Below are 16,455 nucleotides of genomic sequence, written 5' to 3' on the forward strand. Positions count from 1 at the left end.
TGTCTTTATATTATCCCACAGCTCTCTTATATTGCTTTCTTTTTTTTTTCATTTGGCTTCCTGTCTGCTTTTCTGATTGGATAATTTCCATTATTCTGTCTTGCAAATCACTTACTCTTTCTTCATTATTCATTCTGCTATTCATTGCCTTTTAGCTCAGCTTTTGTCTCTGCAAATGAGTTTTCTAATTTTTCTTTGTTTCTCTCTTACAGTTTCTAGCTCCTTTTTACAGTAATCTGTCAATAGCCTTTCTTAATTCCTTCCATATTTTCATTACCTCCTTTCTGAACTTGGTGTCTGTTAGAATGAAGAGGTCAACTTCATTGTACTTTCAGGGGAATTGTCTTGGTCTTTTAACTGGGAGTGTGGTTCCTCTGCTTCTTAATTTACTTATATTTCTCTTACTTTGTGAGTTTAGGAGAAACAATTATCTACTGTGGTCTGGGAGGGCTATTTATATGTGGGGTGTCCCTGTGTAGCGTGTGTGGGTTTAATATATTTGGTGCGAGGGTTGTCATATGCCTGTCACCTCTTTCCTCAGTGTGTGCCAGCTGTTATCCCCTTGATAGGGGTTGTGCAGATGCAGTCACTGGTGCCTGGTCCTGGGAGGGGAGGCAGGAGGTGGCTTGCACCCACTCCTGGCGTCTGGGAGGGAGGCAGTGGCAACTTGTGACAGTCTCAAGCACATGCGGGTAGTATCCTGCCCTCTGCGAGCGCACACACAGGAAAAAGGCTACAATGGCAGGTCCCACCCCTCCCCTTGAGCACCCCCCAAACAAAGCACCCCCTCTAAGGCGGCCCAGGTTTCCTCCTCATACACTCTCAGTTGCGGTTGCACCAGATTCTAGCTACCACCCCCAGGCTGTTTCCACACAGCCAACCCCAGTCCTCTTGCTGGGTCTGATCTCTGAAGCCCGAGTACCAGCACCCAGCCCTGGCTGATACACATCTCAGGCTGGGGAGCCCACAGTGGCAGCACTGACCATCTGTCCCTTCTCCACTCTGGCTGCCACAAACCAGCTGCTGTGTTCTCCAAGGTTCTGAAGCTCCCTACTGTCCTGGTCAATCTCCCTGCCGGTGAAGGGGCTTCCCAGGGTCTAGGAACCTTTCTTCTTTCCCAGCTCCCTCCCAGGGACACGGGTCCTGACCTGATTCCTTTCTCATTTTCTTCTTTTTCTGTCTTCTTTTTTTCCTACCTGTTTACATGGTGATTTTCTTGCCCTTTCAGCAGTCTGAGGTCTTCTGCCAGTGTTCAGTAGATATTCTGGGAGAATCATTCCACGTGTACTCATTCCATATGTAGATTTTTGATGTATTTGAGGGAGAAGGTGAGCTTCACATCCTACTACTTCACCATCTTGATCCCAGCCCCACAAGTTTATTTATTGCTCATATCAAGACCAATGTGTGTTAGCAGAGGACTGAATCTTGTATAGCCAATTCCAAGACCAGAATGCTTGAATCATATGGCTCTTCTTTCTTTTAAAATTTTTCGTGTGATAAAATATACATGACATAAAATTTACCATTTTAACCATTTTTACATATGCAGTTCAGTGGCATTAAGCACGTTCACATTGTTGTGAACAACTTTGGTTTTCTTTCTCATTTCAAATCCTTCAAAAATAAGAAGTATGTTCTTTTGTCTCTTGTGTGCTATAGTCTTTTTATTTATTTTATTTTTGGCTGCGTTAGGTCTTTGTTGCTGCGCACGGGCTTTGTCTAGTTGCGGCGAGCAGGGGCGTGGTGCACAGGCGTCTCACTGCGGTGGCTCCTCTTGCTGCAGAGCACAGGCACACAGGCTTCATTAGTTGTAGCACGCGGACTCAGTAGTTGTGGTGCACGGGCCTAGTTGCTCTGCAGCATGTGGGATCCTCCCGGAGCAGGGCTCAAACCCATGTCCCCCACACTGGCAGGCAGACTCTCAACCACTGCACCACCGGGGAAGCCTCTGTGCTATATATAAGTCTTACCTTTTATGCATCAGGATATTTTCAGAGTCCCATTGTTGTTTTTTATTGAGTCACTCTTGAAGTAGGAAAGGCTGACTCAGGCCTGGTATTGGTTCAGTGCGTTAATGTATGTGAAATATAGTGCTCTCTGGCATGGAGTGAGTGGGATATGAGTGTTAATCAATATGAGATGGATGAGTTAATGTTCCATCTTCCCACCTGTGTTTTATGAGACTACTCTTCTGGATCTTAGGCTGGAAGGCTGATGCATTTAATTTTATATTTGCAGTTTGATGAGCCAGTAGTCCAAAGGGCATACACAGGGGATGGAGGTAGCCACGGCCTTGGGCCTTTACAGCAGCAGCAGCTCATCATTGTATAATGAGCATATAACGTATTGTCTCTCTTTTGAAATTCTGGCTTTATATGCTAAGTTATTTGTTGCAGTTTTTGTTTTGACCCAGTTCCCTGGTTAAAGGTGTAATTATGCTTTCCCTCTGTCCTATTACTGCTTTTGCCGTGGCACCTTAAATCTCCCCCAGTCTTCCCTTGCATTGTAGCAACTGTATTCCTGGTTTTTTTGTTCTACTGCTTTCAAAGGCTGTTGATCCATAAAGATGAATTCCCAGTCCCTGTAGACCTTTATCTGAGAACTAACTCTCCATCTTACCCCTCCCAGTTAGGGGCTGTTAGTTGGGTTCTGCAGTGTCACACTGCTAACTCAGCAAGACTGCTAACTCAGCAAGGCTAGGTCAGCTACGCTGGGAGGTCAAGGCTTGCTGTCTTTCTTAGTCTGGCCCATTGGCACTCTGTGAGGCAGAAAGGTATGGTGTTTACTGCATAAGAATAATACTCTGATCCAGCACTGAAATAGGTATTCCCTATTTTTTTATGGTTTTTTTTTTTTCCATTTCTGTAGGGATGGATGGGAAGATTAGACACAGACACCTTACTGACTGTTGTATTTCTAGGTTGAGAATGAAGAGGAGATAGAGAACCTCCGACAGCTTCACGATTTGGTCTACTCCCAAGCCTGCAGCTGGTTTCAGAATTTAAGAGACAGATTTCGAAGCCAAATTCTTCAGCACTTTGGATCAATGCCCGGGAGGGAGGAAAACCTCCAGGTATGATGGCTTTGATATTGTTTCCAAAAGTCTCACTTTTTGTGTAAACCCAAGTTGGTAGATTTTTTGTTGTTATAAATTAATTTATTTATTTATTTTTGGCTGAGTTGGGTCTCTGTTGCTGCAGGCGGGCTTCCTCTAGTTGCCGGGAGCAGGGGCTACTCTTGGTTGCGGCGCACGGGCTTCTCATGTTGCGGAGCACGGGCTCTAGGCGTGCAGGCTTCAGTAGTTGTGGTCGCAGGCTCAGTAGTTGTGGTGCACGGGCTTAGTTGCTCTGCAGCCTGTGGGATCTTCCTGGACCAGGGCTTGAACCTGTGTCCCCTGCCATTGGCAGGCAGATTCTTAACCACTGCACCACCAGGGAAGTCCCGAAATTGGTAGATTTTTTAAGTTTCTTCATCTTTAGTTTTGCACATCTCCTTTGTCCTGTCTTTAGATTCGTGACCATATTCTCTAGCACAGGGGTATCCACTGCATCTTATATAGGGAGAGGATGGAAACAGTGTCAGCTGAGATGCATATAGGAGCAAGTGCAGGAGGAGAAAGCCCCCAGCTGAGGATTTTCCAGAAGGAGGGATAAGGAATTAAAAATGGGACATGGGAGATAGGATCAAGATGGCAGAGGAGTAGGACGTAGAGCTCACCTTCTCCCACAATTACATCTACATGTGGAACGATTATCACAGAACATCTATTGGATGCTGGCAGAAGACCTCAGACTTCCAAAAGGGCAAGAAAATCTACACATAACTGGGTAGGACAAAAGAAAAAAAGAGAAAGGAATTGGGATGGGACCTGCACCCCTGGGAGGGAACTTTGAAAGAGGAAAGGTTTCCGGACACTGGGAAGTCCCCTCACTGGTGGGGAGATCAGCTGGGACAGAGGGAGAGCTTCAGAGACACGGAGAAGAGCACAACAACCAGTTTGCAGAGGGCAAAGCAGAGAGAGACCTGCACAAATGGTCGGTGCCCCCAAGCACTCACCAACCTGAGACACTTGTCCGCTGGGGCAGGAGGGGGCGAGGCTCAGGCTTCAGCGGTCAGACGCTGGGGAGAGGGCTGTGGTTGGCTGTGTGGAGACAGCCTGAGGGGGCTAGGGTGTAGGGCCCCACGACCGAGGGAATACGGGAAGAAACCTGGGACTGCCAGAGAGGCAAGGTGCCATTGTTCGGGGTGTGCAAGGAGAGGGTCAGGACTGCCGTAGGAGCTTCCGTCTCCGAGCACGCACTCTCAGGCAACAGGGCACTGCCTGCCTGAGCTCAGGGGCGGGTGCAAGCTACAGCTGCCATCTCGGACTCCAGAGGCAGGTGCAGACCACTGCTGCTGCTGAGGGTCCCACAACCACGTGCCAACTGCTGCCCCCTCCTCCCTGGCAGCGTACATAAGCCACGCACCGCACACCCCAATCCAGGGGACAACGGCCAGCACACACCGAGGAAAGGGGCAACAGGCATCCAAACCAAGAACAGCCCTCACGCCAAAAAACTGTTAAACCCACGCAAGCTACGTAGGGACGCTCCCGCGTGTAACAGCCTGCCAAGACCACAGTACGTAAGTGCTTCTCCTAAACTGACGCAAGCTACGTAGGGACACTCCCGCGTGTAACAGCCCGCCAAGACCACAGTACGTAATTGCTTCTCCTAAACTGAAAGAGTAACAGATACAAGTAAAGTGAAGACACAGAGACCACTCCCAGTTAAAAGACCAAGAGAATTCCCCTGAAGGAACAGACCTCTTCAGTCTAATAATAGATACCGAGTTCAAAAAGGGAGGTAATGAAAATACTGAAGGAATTAAGAAAGGCTATCAACAGAAATGCAGATTACTGTTAGAAGAAACTAGAAGGAAGAGCCAAGAAAAATTAGAAAATTCATTTGCAGAGATGAAAGCTGAGCTAAAGGCAATGATAGCAGAATGAATAATGAGGAAAGAATAAGTGATCTGCAATACAGAATAATGGAAATTACCCAATCAAAACAGCAGACAGGAAGCCAAATGAAAAAAACAAAAAAGAAAGCAATGTAAGAGACCTGTGGGATAATATAAAGCTGGCCAATCTATGCATAGTAGGGATTCCAGAGGGGGAAGAAAGAGAAAAAGGGATGGAAAATGTATTTGAAGAAATTATGTCTGGAAACTTCCCAAACCTAAAGAAGGAAACATATCTAGCTACAGGAAGCACAGAGGGGGTCCCAAACAAGAGGAACCCAAACAGACCCACACCAAGACATATTATAATTAAAATGGCATAAGTTAGAGGCTTCTAAAGGCAGCAAGAGAAAAACAGGGTTAATTACAAGGCAACTCCCATAATGCTATCAGCTGATTGCTCTACAGAAACACTGCAGGCCAGAAGTGAGCGGCAGGATATATTCAGAGTCCTGAAAGGGGAAAACCTGCAACCTAGGGTACTCTACCCAGCAAGGTTATCAGTTAGGATAGAAGGAGAGAGAAAGAATTTCTCAGACAAGCAAAAACTAAAAGAATACAGCAATACTAAACTTATCTTAAAAAAATATTGAAAGGTCTTCTCTAAATAAAAAAGCAGCAAGAAGATATAGGAAGGAGGAAATCACAATTGGAAAGTAAATAAACTAGCCAGTATACACATCAAAAAGAAAAAGAAAATAAAAAAACCCTATTAGTGAAAGCAACAATAGACACAAGGAATAGCAAAAGGATAAACATTAAGATGTAAAAAAGGACATCAAAACCATAAAATGGGGCTTCCCTGGTGGCACAGTGGTGGAGAGTCCACCTGCCGATGCAGGGGACACGGGGTCGTGCCCCGTTCCGGGAAGATCCCACATGCCGCAGAGCAGCTGGGCCCATGAGCCATGGCTGCCGAGCCTGTGCGTCCGGAGCCTGTGCTCTGCAATGGGAGAGGCCACAACAGTGAGAGGCCCGTGTACCGCGGAAAAAAAAAAAAAAAACATAAAATGTAGAGAAGGAAAGTAAGAAAATGTAGATTCTTTAAGAATGTGTTTGAGCCTACATGACTATCAGTCTAAAGCAAGCACATATAGGAAGGGGTTAACATACTTGAAAAACAGGGCAACCACAAATCAAAAGCATACAATAGATTCACAAAACCCAAAAAGAGAACACAAGCATAAAATGAAATCATCAAACCACAAAAAGAAAAAGAAAGGATCAAAGAATCAACTGGAAAGCAAGGTTTAAAATGGCAATAAATACACATGTATCAATAATTACCTTAAATGTCAATAGACTGAATGTTCCGATCAAAAGACAGAGTTTCAGATTAGATTAAAAAACAAGAGTCTATAATATGCTGCCTACAAGAGAGCCACCTTAGGGCAAAGGACACACATAGACCGAAAGTGAGGGGATGGAAAAAAAGGTATTTCATACAAATGGAAATGACAAGAAAGCAGCAGTTGCAATACTCGTATCAGACAAAATAGACTTTGAAACGAAGGCCATAAAAAAAGGCAAAGAAGGACACTATATAATGATAAAAGGATCAATATAAGAAAAGGATTATGCGCTCGTCAGCATATGTGCACCTAAATACATAAAGCAAATACTAACAGATAAAGGGAGAAATTGATAGGAATACAATAATAGTAGGAGACTTTTAACACCCCACTCACAATACGTGGACACATCTTCTAGACAGAAAATCAATAAGGCACAGAGATCCTAAATGATACAACAGTGAGATTTAATTGATATTTTCAGGACGTTATATCCAAAAAAACCCAGAATACACATTCTTTTCAAGTGCACATACTAGAGCACAAAACTAACCTCAAAAAATTTAAGAGTATAGAAATTATTTCAAGCATTTTCTCTGACCACAACAGCATGAAACTAGAAATCAACCACAGGAAAAGAAATGAGAAACAATTACATGGAGACTACTAAACAACATGCTACTAAAAAAACCAATGGGTCAACAAGGAAATCAAAAATTAAATTAAAAACTACCTTGAGACAATGAAAACACAGCCATACAAAATCTATGGGATGCAGCAAAAAGCAGTTCTTAGAACAAAGTTCACAGCAATACAGGCCTTCCTCAAAAAACAAGAAAAATCTCAAACAACCTATCACCTAAAAGAATTAGAAGAACAAAACCTAAAGCCAGCAGAAGGAAGGAAATAATAAAGATCAGGGAGGAAATAAAATAGAGGTTAAAAAATATAGAAAAAAAATAAAACCAATAGCTGGTTCTTTGAAAGGATAAACAAGATTTTCAAACCTCTGGCCAGGCTCACCAAGAAAAGAGAACCCAAATAAGATAAGAAATGAAAAAGAAATCTCAACCAATATGCCAACAACTTTGACAAATTTGACAACCTAGATGAAATGGACAAGTTTCTACATACAACCCACCAAAACTGAATCAAGAAGAAATAGATAATTTGAACAGACTGATCACCAGAAGTGAAATAGAATCTGTAATTTAAAAAAACCAAACAAACAAAAAAAGAAACTCCCTACAAAGAAAAGTCCAGGGCCAGATGGCTTCACAGGTGAATTCTACCAAACATCCAAAGAAGAACTTATACCAATTCTCAAACTCTTCCAAAGACTGAGGAGGGGGGAATACTCCCAAGGACATTCTGTGAAGCCACTGTCACCCTGATACCAAACCAGATAAAGACACCACCAAAAAAAAAAAAAAAAATTACAGGCCTATATCTTTGATGAATATAGATGCAAAAATTCTCAACAAAATATTAGCAAACTGGGCTTCCCTGGTGGCACGGTGGTTGAGAGTCTGCCTGCCGATGCAGGGGACACGGGTTCGTTCCCCGGTCTGGGAAGATCCCACATGCCGCGGAGCGGCTGGGCCCATGAGCCATGGCCGCTGAGCCTGCGCGTCCGGAGCCTGTGCTCCGCAACGGGAGAGGCCACAACAGTGAGAGGCCCGCATACCGCAAAAAAAAAAAAAATTAGCTAACTGAATCCAGCAACTCATAAAAAAGATCATACACCACAACCAAGGGGGAGTCATCCCAAGTTCACAAGGATGGTTCAACATATGCAAATCAATGTGATACACCACACCAAGAAAAGACAAAAACCACATGATCATCTCAATAGATGCAGAAAAGCATTTGACAATATTCACCATCCATTCATGATAAAAACTCTTACCAAAGTGGGTATAGAGGGAACATATCTCCATATAATAAAAGCTATTTATGACAAACCCACAGCCAGTATAATACTAAATGGTGAAAAGCTGAAAGCCTTCCTGCTAAAATCTGGAACAAGACAAGGATGCCTGCTCTCACCTCTTCTATTCAACATAGTATTGGAAGTCCTAGCCACAGCAATCAGACAAGAAATAAAAGGTATCCAAATTGGAAGGGAAGAGGTAAAATAGTCACTCTATGCAGATGACATGATACTATATATAAAAAACCCTAAAGACTCCACACAAAAGTTACTAGATCAAATAAATGAATTCAGCAAAGTAGCAGGATACAAGATTAACATGCAGAACTCGGTTACATTTCTTTACACTAACAATGAAATATCAGAAAGGGAATGTAAAAATCAATACCTTTTAAAATTGCACCAAAAAATAAAGGACTAAAGAGAATTCAAAGAAATGGAAAGATATCCCATACTCTTGGATTGGAAGGATTAATATTGTTAAAATGGCAATATTACCTAAAGCAATCTACAGATTTAATGTGATCCCTATCAAATCACCCATGAAATTTTTCACAGAACTAGAACAAATAATCCAAAAATTTATATAGAACCATAAAAGACTCAGAATTGCCAGAGCAATCCTGAGAAAAAAAACAAAGCAGGAGGCATAACTCTCCCAGACTTTAGACAATACTACAAAGCTACAGTCATCAAAACAGTGTGGTATTTGTACAGAAACAGACATACAGATCAATGGAACAGAATAAATAAACCCATACACCTACAGTCAATTCATCTTCAATAAAGGAGGCAAGAATATAAAATGGGAAAAAGATAGTCTCTTCAGCAAGGGGTGCTGGGAAAGTTGTACAGCTGTGTGTAAATCAGTGAAGTTAGAACACACGCTCACAGTGTGCACAGAAATAAACTGAAAATGGCTTAAAGACTTAAGACAACACCATAAAACTCCTAAAAGAGCATAGGCAAAACATTCCCTAACACAATTTGTACCAGTGTTTTCTTAGGTCAGCCTCCCAAGGCAATAGAAACAAAAGCAAAAATAAACAGGACCTAATCAAACTTACAAGCTTTTGCACAGCAAAGGAAACCATAAACAAAACGAAAAGACAAACTACAGAATTAGAGGAAATATTTGCAAATGATGTGACTGACACAGGCTAACTTCCAAAATATGTAAGCAGCTCATACAACTCAACAACAAAAAAACAAACAACCCAATCAAAAAATGGGCAGAAGACCTAAATAAACATTTCTCCAAAGAAGAAATACAGATGACCAATAGGCACATGAAAAGATGTTCAACATAGCTAACAGAAAAATGCAAATCAAAACTACAATGAGGTACTACCTCACACAGGTCAGAATGGCCACTATTATAAAGGCCACAGGGCTCTGCTCTGCCAGTGGTTAAGAATCTGCTTTCCAATGCAGGGGACACACAGGTTCGATCCCTTGTAGGGGAACTAAAATCCCACATGCCACGGGGCAACTAAGCCCATGTGCTCTAGAGCCCGCGCCCCACAACTAGAGAGCCTGTGTGCTGCAACTGCTGAGCCCGTGCACCACAAGTCCTGAACCCGCACGCCATAACTAGAGAGAAGCCCACGCACCACAATGAAAGATCCCACATGCCGCAACTAAGACCCCATGCAGCCAAATAAATAATGGTTTTTTTTTTTTTTAAAAAAAAAAAAAAGGCCCCAAATAACAAATGCTAGAGAGGGTGTGGAGAAAAGGGAACTCTCCTACATTGAAGGTGGGAATGTAAGTTGATGCAGCCACTATGGAAAACAGTATGGAGGTTTCTTAAAAAGCTAAAAGTAGAGTTGCCATATGATCCAGCAATCCCACTCCTGGGCACATATCCAGACAAAACTTTAATTCAAAAAGATACATGCACCCCTGTGTTCACAGCAGCACTATTCACAATAGCACACGTCACAAGACATGGAAACAACCTAAATGTCCATCGATAGAAGAATGGATAAAAAAGGTGTGGTACATATATATATACAATGAAATACTACTCAGCCAGGACAAAATAATGCTATTTGCAGCAACATGAATGCAACTAGAGATTATCATACTAAATGAAGTAAATCAGAAAGAGAAAGATAAATACTGTATGATATCACTTATATGTGGAATCTAAAATATGGCACAAATGAACCTATCATGAACCTGAACCTATCTACAAAACAGAAATGGACTAGCAGAGAACAGACTCATTGTTGCCAAGGGGGAGGTGGGGAGGGAGAGGGATGGACTGGGAGTTTGGGGTTGGTAGATGCAAACTATTACATTTAGAATTGATAAACAACAAGGTCCTACTGTATAGCACAGGGAACTATATCCAGTCTCTTGGGATAAACCATAATGGAGAAGAATATAAAAAAAGAATGTATATATGTGTATAATTGAGTCACTTTGCTTTACAGCAGAAATTAACACAACACAACACTGTAAATCAACTATACTTCAATTTAAAAAAGGGGACATGGTACCATCTAGTAAATTGTGCCTGTAAGACAGCTACGTCTTCGAGCCTCTTTGGCTTTGCTGTTATTCTTTGAGAGTTGAGAGATGTATCATTTTCTATACTTTTAAAAAATCTTGTCACCTTTTCTGTTATCCCCAGCTTTTTACCCTGCCACTTTAATTCATCTTTATCTCTTCATGTTTTATATTTCACTCCTCCTGAAACTATCGTTCTTATGGTCTTGATCTGGAATTTAGGGTTTACATTTAAGTTTAATCTAATTAGCATACAGCAGGTGCTTTCTGGTCAAGCAGAGCACTGCAAGAGGCATAAAGAAGAGTTCCTATCCTGGAAAATCTGGAAAAAGACCCACCAAAGCATTAGGCATAAGCATTGTTGAATTGAGTTGGATACAATGTTTGTGGTTAGATGGGAATAGATTACATAAAGGAATGGCTGTAAATGAATATCAGATGGACAGAGGGCCCCTGTGATGGACACTGTCTCTCATTCCAGTTTTCAAAGGTCGGCCTACATCTGTCTGAATCTCAATTGAATCCTTCACCTGAACTTGAAATTTCAACATCACATCATCTCCAAACTGAGTTCTCAGTCTGTGTCCAGCATATATTAGTTGCCACGTGTTTGTTTTATCCTGGCTACCTGAATCTGATTGAACTTGATAGAAACAGCTTTTGATGAGCACAGAATTGAATAAGTACATTTTAAATGTTAACAAACCAACTTGTAGAAAATTTCAACATTACTTTCCAATCACCTCCACCACCCTCACTTTTATTATGCAGTCCTCTTCCACTGCTTTCAGTTAGTCATACTGTATGAGTCAGGATTCAGTCAGGAAAACAAAAGCAGCCACTCTATATATCCCAGGAGTGAAGGGTTTATTGTCGGAATTAAAGTTGACACCCCCATTGGGAGAGCTGGAGGAGGGAGGATCAGATCAGGCCATCATCAGCGGAGCTCAGGGACTCTCTTCCTGACACAGTGGAGCACGGGCTCAGGACTTGAGGGGAAGCTGCTGTCATCCTTAGGAATCCCAGGGCAGTCCCCACCAGTATCTCAGTTTGCAGTAGTGGAGCAGGTGGTTTTCACAAATGCTCTGGAAAGCTTCTGCAAATCTCACATCTGCCCACACTTGGCAACAGCCTCCAGAGAACAATGGCTTCCTCTCCCAACTTCCAAATCTTGAAAGAGTGCCTCTCATTGGTCATGTTTAACCTGGAACCACCCCCTCACATGGGGGGAGGGGATCCTGGGAAATGTAGTTTCTGATGTCTCTACGGAAGGTGGCAGTGATGCTGAGTTGACAACAGGCAGGACACAGATAAGTCCAGTTTGATTCTAGGAGGAGCTTATTGATATCAACTCATGTCACAGCTCCTTTTGTCATTCTGAAACTTCATGTTTTAGGTTCAGTAAAAAGCAATTCAGTGTGTAGTAAAGGTGGCTTAAACATTCTTGTATATAAATTCCTAATTCATTCCATAGCCAATAGTCAGCCCTTGCAACATCAGATGAAGTTCTTTGCTAGAGATATGTTTATTTCTCAAATGAAACTGGAAGCTGAGACTTTTCTTATATCCTTCCTAGGATTCCACAATTCTTTGAAGACATTTAAAAATATCACTTAACTTGTCTTAATATTTTATTTATTTATTTATTTTGGCCATGCCGTGTGGCATGCGGGATCTTAGTTACCCGACCAGGGATCGAACCCATGCCCCCTGCATTGGAAGCGCAGAGCCTTAACCACTGGACCACCAGGGAGGTCCCTTAGTGTTTTAAATATATATTTTAAGAAAGCAGTTCTCAACTGGGGACAGTTTTGCCCCTGTGGGACATTTGGCAATATCTGGAGACGATTTTGACCATCAGAACTGGGGGAGGTGCTCCTGGCAGCTAGTAGACAGAGGTCAGAGATGTGCTAAACATGCTACAATGCACAGGACAGTCCCCATAACACAGAACTGTCCAGCCCCAGAAGCCAGTAGCCTGAGATTGAGATACCTGTTTAGGTCAGTGAAGAGGAAAGAGTGCTGGCTATGAGGCAGGTCTGGATTATTTGAACCTTGGCTCTGCCACATAGGAGCTGAGATATCTTGGACAATTTGCATTATATTTAATTAAGCTTCAGTTGCCCCATTTTATATGGGCATAATAGTGCCCTCCTTACATGATTGATAAAGGATTTGAGATAGCCATTCTGACAGGTGTGAGATGACAGCTCACTGTGGTTTTGATTTGCATTTCCCTGATGATTAGTGATGTTGTGATATCACCTCATACCTGTCAGAATGGATACCGTCAGGAAGACAAGTATTAGTGAGGATGTGGAGAGAAAAGGAAACACTCATGCACTGTTGGTGGGAATGTAAATTGGTGCAGCCACTGTGGAAAACAGTATGGAGGTTCCTCAAAAAAAATTAAAAATTGTACTACCATGAGATCCAGCAATGCTACTCCTGAGTATATATCCAAGGAAAATGAAAACACTAATTTGAAAAGATACATGCACCCAGTGTTCATAGCAGCATTATTTGCAATTGCCAAGATATGGAAACAACCTAAGCCCATCAACAGAAGAATGAATAAAGATGTGGTGTGTGTATGTGTATCTACAATGGAATGTTACTCAGCCATAAAAAAGAATGAAATTTTGCCATTTTTGACAACATGGATGGACCTGGAGATTATCATACTAAGTGAAATAAGTCAGAAAGACAAATACTGTATGTTTTCACTTCTATGTGGAGTATAAAAAAATAAAACAAATGAACAAACATAACAAAACCGAAACAGACTCACAGATATAGAAAACAAATGGTAGTTACCAGAGGGAAGTGAAGGAGGAGGAGGGGTAAAGGGGATTAAGAGGTACAAACTACTAGGTATAAAATAGGTAAGTTACAAGGATGTAAAGTGCAGCACAGGGAATATAGTCAACATTTTATAATAACTTTATATGGAGGATAATCTATAAAAATACTAAATCACTGTTGCACGCCTGAAACCAACAGTATTGTAAGTCAACTATACTTCAATTAAAATTTTTTTAAGTTAGAAAAAGAATCTGACACCATAAAGTGCTCAATACAGATTAGCTTGGTGGTGGTTTTTTACTGCTGTAATTACATAAATATTTGTTTTATTAACACTATACAATGTGGATTCTTTTTAGGCAATCCCTAATGGACCCGCCTGGTGTTGGTGGCTTCTTGCCGTCCTTCCCGTCGACCCCCGCTATCAGCTGTCGGTTTTGTCAATGAAGTCTTTGAAAGAACGGTTGACAAAGATACAGCACATACTGACTTATTTTTCTAGAGACCAATCTAAGTAACCAACTGCTTGGATCTTCCTCTAAAATTACCCTAATCTGGCTGTGGTGATGGCCAGATTGTCCGCTGCCTTTGCACATCCAGTGCTGGTTTGAGAAATGTAATGAAACTTTTTTTTTTTCTTTTTCCTTCAACCTCCTGAATCATGTGGTTCTGCAAACAGATACCTTCAACTAGGATTTAGACCACTAAGAACTTGCACAGAAAAACACACACTAAATGTGTGTTAAACCTCTACATTGTGATGAAGTTGCACTATGTACCATACTCTAAATGAAATGAGAACTCTGTGTGTGGGTGCGTGTGTGGGTGTGGGTGTGGGTGTGTGTGTGTGTGTGTGTGCGCGCGCGCATGCGCGCCCGTGTGGGTAGTATGGGTGCATTTTCTCTGGCTTTAAAATTTTAAAAGAAAAAAAAAAGCCATAGAGAGCAGAACTTGCCGAGGGTCATTTATTGCCCAAGTTTACAACAGTAGCGATACAAGTTTTTGCAAATTGAATTTGCCTCAGATTTCTCTGTCCTGATGCTTAATTTGCACAAGTACGTAAGCTATGGTATTGAGTATCACTTTTTGTCGGAAATACCGCTCTTGCTGAACTGTCTTGACCATTGACTAGGACACAGTTTCTTATTTATGTAAATACTTGCATCCCAATAGCCAACAGGCATCGGATGCAGAACCTAGAGCCAGTTTTCAGGAACAATTGCAAACCTGACTTGGTACTGTGCATCTATTCATAAAACACTTAAAACTGTGAAAATATGGTTTACACTTAACTGTACATAAAGGTAAATGGAGAACTCAGTTCAGTACCAGTTAGTTTGTACATTTTAGGGGGGCTTTTCACATTAACTGCCCATCTATGTAATTTATAGTTTGACATATGTTTGTTTAAAAAAATTACATAGTATAAACCCATTAAGGATCTAAGGGAAGAGAAGAAGCTTAATGTAGAACTAAGCTTTTAAAGTATGTTGGTTTTTTTTTTTTTAATTCTCGTCTTGGTGCAAATGTTAGTTATGCCTTATTCATATCACAGTTAGATCACCATGCTGTGACATGGTCTGTATTCATGCTGCCCTAGATACTTTTGTAATTATTTGTTGCAGACTTGTGACTGTCCCTCTTAACTTTCTTTTATGTAAGTAATTTGTAAAAGTTTCTTAAAAATTTTGCTTTTGCTTATTTAATTTTGAATAAAAGCTAAATTCATAATACTTTTTTTTCTTAATGATTAGGTTAATGTCAAAAAAAGATCAGCGGAGGAATCAAGCTACACAGAGAACAGATGAGTTTTGCCTACTGTTTTGTGCTGTGAGATGTAAGCTATAGCTTTCAAAATACTTTTTTTTTTTTTTTTTTGGTCATCTTTTGACCAAACAATGAAGTGTCTTAAGGAAAGTTTAGGCCTAGAACCATCCTCTAAAGCAGGGGTCCCCCAACCCCCGGACTGGTACCAGTCCGTGGCCTGTTAGGGACCGGGCCGCACAGCAGGAGGTGAGCTGCAGGCGAGCGAAGCTGCGTCTGCCGCTCCCCATCACTCGCGTTACCGCCTGAACTACCCCCCACCCCACCCCGGTCCGTGGAAAAAGTGTCATCCACGAAACTGGTCCCTGGGGCCCAAAAGTTTGGGACCCCTGCTCTAAGGCACATTTTTCAACCTCTGAAAAATCCATGTCCCTTTTAGGATAAAGATAAGGCTCTTAGTTACCCCCATAGGGGACACCTCTTGGCTAAACAGCCTCGATTCTTTCAGTCCCTGATTTCCCAGCTAGGATTTAATATTGAATGTTTTAATTAAAAAGGCAGAAATCACTGCCTAGATAGAGAGCCACCATTTGCCCTCACAATTATGCTAGTCATGAATCGTGAATAGTTCTACAAAGAATGGGCCATTCCCCAAAAGTACCTTATCAATAGTTTCTGCAGTGTTAGATTGAACTTTCTTGTAATAAAAAACTATCAAGTGCCTGTTAAATAGCTTAAATAGTGTCTGGGTGGTATAAATGAAGAGTTTACCTATACAGTTCTGTATAGTTCTCAAAATATGTATCAGACGGCAGCAGGAGTTACCTGGTGCTGAATCGACATCCGTGGTATGTATTGCGTGTGTCCACACATACACACGCACAAAGCAGCATTAAATGGTCTCTCTATATATACACACACACACTAATGGAAATTCATGGGTTTTATCATTTGACCCTAGTTTTGTGGTAAATGATCTCTGATAGTTATTCTGTCTATAGATTTTTTTTCTTTTTAATCTCTGGAAATCTTTTTCCTACTGCACTTTCCATCCAGATTATCAGAAAAAGAAGGAGGGGGAAGAATCTGACTTTTTTTTTCCCTTAACACTTGAAGTGACTAAGTTCTGTCGTGAATTCC

The 16,455-nt window shown here is 41.6% G+C and overlaps 1 protein-coding gene across 2 annotated transcripts in view; it reads left to right on the forward strand.

Moving 5' to 3' along the window:
* The window catches only part of LONRF1 (LON peptidase N-terminal domain and ring finger 1), a 45,661-nt gene extending 30,377 nt beyond the window's left edge, over positions 1–15,284 (forward strand). The window contains exons 11-12 of one of the 2 annotated variants that reach the window (XM_019921333.3): positions 2,924–3,076; positions 13,911–15,284. In XM_019921333.3, the coding sequence (XP_019776892.1) occupies positions 2,924–3,076; positions 13,911–14,069 (312 nt within the window). In that variant the 3' untranslated portion in view covers positions 14,070–15,284. Of the gene's footprint in view, positions 1–2,871; positions 3,077–13,910 lie in introns of those variants that run through there. The other variant, XM_019921336.3, reaches the window with a different exon arrangement.
* The last annotated feature ends 1,171 nt before the right edge of the window (positions 15,285–16,455 follow it).

This window comes from Tursiops truncatus, chromosome 21 (genome assembly GCF_011762595.2).
Source record: "Tursiops truncatus isolate mTurTru1 chromosome 21, mTurTru1.mat.Y, whole genome shotgun sequence".
NCBI classification, from domain to species: Eukaryota; Metazoa; Chordata; class Mammalia; order Artiodactyla; family Delphinidae; genus Tursiops; species Tursiops truncatus.